Source organism: Pelophylax lessonae, assembly GCF_965119305.1.
Source record: "Pelophylax lessonae genome assembly, chromosome: 13".
Classification (NCBI taxonomy): domain Eukaryota; kingdom Metazoa; phylum Chordata; class Amphibia; order Anura; family Ranidae; genus Pelophylax; species Pelophylax lessonae.
The window spans coordinates 113,489,815-113,497,378 of NC_138780.1; the positions used below are offsets into that span (position 1 = coordinate 113,489,815).

The window sequence follows — 7,564 nt, forward strand, 5'->3', positions numbered from 1 at the left end:
CTTGCTGTGTGCCCCCGCTCCTCCAGAATTCAATATTTATTCAGTGCCAATACCTGTATACACCGCTATGGTAGGCCTGATGTTTATTTCCTGCTAATATTGGGCTTCCGGGGACACTTGTGAAGCCGCGCCTTTCGAGGAGAAGCTACTCATACTTATACCTCGCTGGTCTGTCTAGTCTCCACCCCTAATGACGAAGTCGTGACGCGCAAGCGTATGGCGCCATGCGTATAGGGGGCGGAGTCTCCGATGGACGAGCGGCGACTACACAGCACGGCTCCTCACAGCTCATTTGTTACTGTTTGTACGGTCTGCACAAGCCCGATTGTGCCTTATATGTAAGTGTACTTTCATACTTTTAATAAAGGGTTACATTGCAGTGAGCACTTAGATCTCTTGCAATTTCTTTCATGTCCTCCCTGTATACTGAGCCCAAGAGATTAGGAGTCCAACAAGTGGTATCCATTGATCCGGATTCAACTCTATTGAGGATTCATTGCTTCCTTATTACCTTATTGAGGTGAGAGGCCATCTTGTGGCTAATCGGTGGTGGTGTTTTGAGCACACTTTGAATTGAGACACCTATCAAGCACTATATATATTAAGTTTCACATTTGGCAATTTCTTGGATTGGACTTGATTTTTTCATTTGAACCTTATTTGTGTAAAGCACTTTATTGAAACCCTTTTTATGCACTTTGAGATATATATATTTATTGTATATCTTAATAAGCACATTAGGATTGTTAATTTATATTGTTATTGTTGAACCAAAATTCTTTGGTAAGAATAAAATAAAAAATATGCATTGAACATTTTTTTCTCTATCTTATCTTCTTAACATTTGGTAGTCATATCCCCGAAAATTCTAAAAAGTATCTTTTTTTTTTATCTCATGGACAAAATGTGAGAAATAATCTATATATATATCATACAATCATTTCATTAACACATACCACATACATTGCATATATCATTTGATCAAAATATGCTTATAAAATTGTTTATCATTTGCCAATTAAAAAAAAAAAAATGTCCCTGGATTTAATTTAAAAAATCTGGTCACCGTATCTAAAACAGGAGTAGGCAACCTTTCAGATCCTGAGATCTACCTGGACAACATGGAGGAAAACAAATATCCCAGGGGAGGGACGGTGCCCTTTTTTAGCAAAAAAAATAATAATAATTATCAAGACAATAAAAATATAGTGTGAAGAACATATAGTGTATCACAGTAGTGTCCTCTACCCCCCTCCACATTACTCCCCCCCCCCCCACACACACAGTATTGTCCTCTCCCCCTCTGCCTAAGGGTATCTGGCTTCCAGTTATCAAGCAGTAGTCTGCTCCTGGCCAATACAATGCTATTGCTAAGTAAAGCTGGATAAACACTATACAACTTTTGTTGGTAGATTTCCTTTAGATTTACCTTTAACTATGTAGTGCAAGGGCCTGCCAGATTGCATACAAATTGAAAGTGTTTAGGTCTGACCTCATATTGTATGGTTTTGGTAAATCTAAAGGAAAAAATACAAAGAAAATTGTATAGTGTGCATCCAGCTTTAGACTGCACTAGAAAAAGTGTATTTACCATGGAACTACTGCATTAGATATTCTATGAAAGAACTTGCGGAATTGGGACAGTAGGCATGGATGCAAACTTTTGGTAGGTTGGTGCTAGGTTGTAAGTTTGGATATGCTCTCCCATTGCACAGACAGAAAGTATTAATTGTTCATTAATTATCTGTTTATTTTTTTTTTTTTTTTATTGTTTTCAACAAATAAAAAAATGACAGGGCACAACAGTACATAGAGAAAACATTAGTAATGAACATTTGCAATGGATGCTATGAGTAGGTACACCAAAGGGGAGAGTAAAATATGTTTGTGCCTGCTTAGTTCTGCTATCGCCAAGTATGATGATCTCTCGTATAGTTTGTTCATGCAAACCACAAATGTAGATATCATATGCAGTGGCGGCCTGTCCATTGGGGGCGCAGGGGCGCCGCCCCCCCCCCTCCCCATTTATGCGTCTGGCCCTCAAATCTACATGCAGGGCGCCGGACGCATAGATTCCAATAGGGGATTTTTTTCTTTTCTGAAGCACGTGATTAGAGCCAGAGGCTCTAATAGGCTTAAAAAAAGGGTAGGCTCGGGATGCAGAGCACTGCGCCCTGAGCCCATCCGGTTGTATGTCAATAGCAAATGAATATTCGCTATTATCACACTGATTTTCCTCCCAGCCAATCAGGTCGTGAGACCCCTTTCCTGATTGGCTGAAAAGAGAAGCGATTTTACTGGTCATTGGCCAATAAGAGGGAGGAGACGTACGGCTGGAGGAGACTCACAGCCGCTTGAGGAAGGAGGAGGTAAGGATGCTGGCTGCCCGGCAGTCAGCCGTCCTTCCCGGGAGGGGGTGGTATATTTGATGGCTGGCCGGCCGTCCCGTGCGCGGAGGGGTGTTCGTTTTGCCGCCCCCCCCCCCCCAAATTTTCATACACCAGCTGCCACTAACCATAGGTCCCTAAACTAAGCTAAATTTATTACAAAGATAAGGAAACATGAAGAAAGGGAGGACAGAGGGAAGAAAGAAGGACAAGAGGTGGAGGGAGTAAAGAGGGAGGGGTACGGAAGGAAAAAAAGGTCATTTAGGTGCCTAAAGGACCAAGCCCAGATTTTGTTACATTTATGCATAGTATCGCGTAGAAGATACCAAGACATCTTACTCAATTGTAGACATAGAAGATTTTCATGTCATAGTTAAAATTTGTTTAGCCACTATTAGGATAAGGGTGATAAGTTTGCAGTAGGAAGAGGTACATCCCTCAGTTTTCAAATTAAACAAAGTCTCCCAAGGGTTTTTCCTAACGCTCCTGCACAAAACAGAATTAATTAAACTGTAACTAAAGGCAAAACGTTGTTTTGGATGCAATGGAGCGGGTTTGGAACACCTGTCAAGTTTTATTACCATCTGTGCCCCCTATTAGGGAGAATTACCCTCTGTAATTGTCATGTTTACCGTTATCATCGGAAGTGAAAGTAAAATAAAAAAAATCCCAAATTTTATGTTATCCCTAGAACAGCAATAGAGGGAATATCATCCAACAGGGGCACTTTTCCTGGTGACCTCACTTTGCAGGGATTTCTATTCACTTTCTGTTTTGACTATGGAACAGGAAGTGAATATAAATCTCCCTAATGGCACACAGATGAGGGGAAAAAACTGACAGGGGTTATAACCCTCCCTTGCTCTATCCTAATTTAAAAAAAATATTTGCCTTTAATTCTACTTTAACTGATAGACACCTATCCAGTAACATCCTATTTGCGGACAGTTCCACCAGGTTTGTAGGTATGTGTGCCAACTTCATTAGAACTCTGAGCAAATTTGGCTATCCTTTGGGGCACCATGTACCTAAGTAAAAGTACCCTATAATTAGCTTTAATGTTGTTTTTTGATTTTAATAGTTCTGGCATTTAATACAATAGTTTATCGAAAAGTTAGGCTGGAGTTCTTTAAAGCAAACTTTTACCTTTGCCAGTGTTTACCACCCTATGATAGAAGGTTTATTAATGGCTGGATCACCAGGTAAAAATGAAGATAAAAAGCAATAAGAAAAGAAAGCTTATACTGTCCCCACATCTAACGAAGGATTGGTAAGGTGCAATATATTGCACTTTTTGAAGGTTTAGATATGCTTTAATATGTACTAATTGTTAAAACACAAAACTCTTACAATTCTCAAGAAGGTACAGTACTATGAGATGTAACATGGGGACAACAGGCCATCAAATCAAAATCAGTGTGGCAAGAACAATGTGTGGCATGAAATGACTTTGCTTTATAGTAGATGACCCAAAGTTGAATTCATGGTTGCTCAAGTAAAATCCTAAATACATAATATCAGATATTGAACTTCACCTCGAAAATGCATAGCCATGTCTTTTTAGAGAGAAATATTGAGACAAAAAGACTGCAGAACAGTTGCATCAAACTGTTATTGTTTCAACATATATTATTTCCATTGACTGCAGTGAATCCAGTTACAGAAATAAGCTGCATTACTTTGTTACTGCAGTGGCTAATGTGAGCATTACCAGCAGTAGTTGGATGGTGTTTAGTGGGATTCATCTCAGAGATCTTTCAGCCTGCTGGATAATCATACCACTAATGATTGGACTCTTGGGATTTTCAAGAAAAAAATTATTACTTCAATCACCATATATGTGCTAAGTATAATACCACAACAATTTAAAAGCAAAGTTAGTGTGACACCCTGTAATCTGAGGTTGATTGGAGGATAGGCGTATCTCATATCTAATCATCAGATCTGCCTATCCATAGTGAGGGCATTTATTGAGAAATGGAGGAAATATATGATACATAGGATACTAGATGTGCAATGCATTAAAACATAGCATCGAGTACCATACAATATATATTAACCATCATATATAGCAGTGGGATAATGAACTTACCCAATAGAGAACCAATGAATATAATAACTTGAACGCTGGTGGTGAAATGTCTGTAGCTCAACCCATCACTGCTGCTGCTGCGGTTGCTACATAGGACTTGAGAATGAGACACGTTCCTAATTTCCAGTGCCCCAGCCTGATAGAAGCCGATCTCACTTCTGTTTCTGAAGATCAGGCTGCCATTATAACCCATGGCGGTTCTTCTACCACCTACTGCATGTGTTGCACTGTCAGGGCTGCTCTCAGCATCATGGCTCTGAAGCCCACAGCTCGGCACGCTCCCTGGCTTTGTGCGCCCATCTCAGAATAATTACCTGACTAGTCCGGATAGCGTGCATTTTTTTTTTCCTTCACCCGGTCTTACTCTGGCTCTTCGTACGACAGAAAGAACACAAGCCTCTCTCTTTGCTTTTCACCCCCAGCAAACATCTCCAAAACAAGATCATGTCAGATGCCGGTAAAAAAGGAGGGGGGGAGAAAGAGCTGACCCTGAATCTCATTGCTCCTCTTTTCCCTTTCTGCGAATCTCCGGCACAGGCTCCCTCTCTCCACCTCTCTCTCCTTGTTACCGTCACTGAAACTGATTGGGAAAGAGAACCAAAAGCCTAATCAGTCTCACAGCCTGATGCTGGGGAACAAAAGAAGAAAAGCCTTGACATGAAATGTCTCCCTCACCTAGTCTAGCAATGCAATGATTGCAGAGGCATGAACACACAACGTAGCGACTGAGAGGCTCGGTATACAGGCTGCCTTCATCTAAACCCAGTTCACAATGAAGGCTCATCCATTTCAGACTTTTTACATCTCTTCTGCTATAAAGATGCAATCCCAACATGCCTCGAGAAAACTGGAAATTAACAGAGAATGATGATAAAATGGTTCCAAGCTTGCTTTCCCACCGAATGTCACATTATTCATAAATACAAATCAGTTCTATTCCATTGCATTTCAATGCGGTTTTATCTAGGCCTAGAGGTTGGCATGTATCCTGGGCACAAATGTGGGGGTTGGAGTATTCGTGACATGTCCATAATCAGATATGGGAAATATGAAAATAATGCAAGGCATACTGCTTAGTGTTCACCACACAAATTCAGATTTCTATGTGTGTGATATTGGCTATATATAGACCAAAGGTACAGGATCAGAAAGAATCCTGGGAATTGGAAAATCAAAAATGTATGAAATTTACAAATGTTCATTGTCATCATACCTACAGATATTGTTTTTTAAATATATGTTTCACATAGGGGGAACACAAGTTTATGAAACATACTCAATTTACAAAGATAAGGGTGGCTATACATATCAACATTTCATTGTACAATCTGTTTTAAATTTACCAAAACTAGGTAATATGTGAACAAATTTCAACAGTTCCATTTAGTGTGTAACCATCTTCAGGCTCTTACATTACATACTTGGTGGTAGGGCTAATAGCATAGCCCCCAACTGTCCCTGATTTTGAGGGACTGTCCCTGATTTTGAATATAATTCCTCTTTCCTCCTCATTTGTGACTCATTTTGGTCTGACCTATAGAGTTGTATATAAAATGCACTTTTTATATTTCAAGAACTGTCTCCCAGTGCTAAACCTTTCATCCAATTTCTAAATTGCAGCATTTGTAATTTTCAAAAGCCAATATAAAGGAATATTAAAGTGAAAAGGTAAATTCTGGTGCACTAAAATTGAGGTATAATCTCTCAAAAGGTGAAAAACACTTATAACTGCATCAAGGACACATGGGACTAATGGTGCATATACAATAAATATATAAAAAAATGTGCAAAGTGTTAAAAAACAAAATCAGACAAAGCATATAAATGAACAATGATGTAATGATCCAAATGGAATGATCAAAGTCCCAAAAAATTGGTGACCAACATTCGTGAATTGCCAACTGGTGCACGTGGAAAAATCAGAAAGGTGTTTCAGGTAACAGCCAGAAGACAGATCTGATTGTCTGGTATCCCCCCACCTGTGCAAGTTTACTTCTTACCAGCAGGAAGATATGAAAGGGCTTAAAGACAGCCACATCCAGAATGGATTCCTCGTGTGAGAGAGGGAGATTAGTGAATATCTTCCCACACCTCCGAAAAAAGGGGGTTGGTGGGTGGGTCGCTTACCAGATAGCCTAAACAGTAAAGCCTGTATAGGTTCCCTGTCTGGGGTTCCTCTTCCCTCTGTTGCGGGTTCCCTCTGTGATGACCGTGCTGGTGATCTCTTGGGGTCTAATACTGCAATGGGTGCAAACAATACATCTTCTAAATGCCTTAAATTTCAGTAATGCAGGTATGAGTAAGTTCAAGTGTTCATTCAGACACCATCTGACGTCACCTTCTTATGTCACAGCAGCACACAGACATCTCACCACTCCCATCCAGGTCTGCTGGATGGGAATGCCTGTAACGTTGTCCATTTTAGGCACTGGACCCTGGGATCTGGACCCTTGGTAAAACCAAACCTGAAAGGCGCACCGGCAGGGTGCTCTACAAGTCCAAGGGAGTGGCCCCTCGAAACAAGGGGACCCAGATTGGATTTTTGTTACAAAACAGAATCCTGCAGCAGGACTGGTAAGTCCACTTTAAAAATATTTGTAAAAATATTTCTATGCACTGTTCCCTTTAAGATAACAGATAATGAGTGCCATGTTGGTCTCTACAAGAGACAATAGGTGTATTAGCTATGTCAAAGCACACCTGGTTTGTTAAAACATTTTTTGATCTCCCTGTGAAAAGCATTAGGTGTATCAGCTGTGTCAAAGGACACCTTGTTTGTTTAAACATTTTCTTTGCTCCCTGTGCAAAACAGTAGATGTATCAGCTATGTTAAAGCACACCTTGTTTGTTTAAACACAAAGTTTTCACCCTGGGCTGATCACCTGTAAAGTGCTCTCACCCCATGCTGTTTGGCGTGTAGTTTTTTTGCCTTGGCACGAAAGTGCCCACGCATCCGTCTCCTCATAAGCTCGAGATCAAGCAATGCCTTCAGTGGCGTGTCTGTAGCGATGAATCGTCCGCGCGTGCGCAAATATTCACCATTTAAACAAGCATACGTTTGGAGCAGGAGAAGTGCGTCATGTCG

At 40.5% G+C, this 7,564-nt stretch overlaps 1 protein-coding gene across 2 annotated transcripts in view; it reads right to left on the minus strand.

The window, feature by feature from the left end:
* Positions 1-5,228, minus strand: part of GPR176 (G protein-coupled receptor 176) — an 80,374-nt gene extending 75,146 nt beyond the window's left edge. Inside the window, exons 1-2 of one of the 2 annotated variants that reach the window (XM_082275922.1) lie at positions 5,155-5,201; positions 4,480-5,059 (exon numbers count right to left, since the gene is read on the minus strand). In XM_082275922.1, coding sequence (XP_082132048.1) covers positions 4,480-4,672 — 193 coding nt within the window. In that variant the 5' untranslated portion in view covers positions 4,673-5,059; positions 5,155-5,201. Of the gene's footprint in view, positions 1-4,479 lie in introns of both variants that reach the window. The other variant, XM_082275921.1, reaches the window with a different exon arrangement.
* Between the last annotated feature and the right edge of the window lie 2,336 nt (positions 5,229-7,564).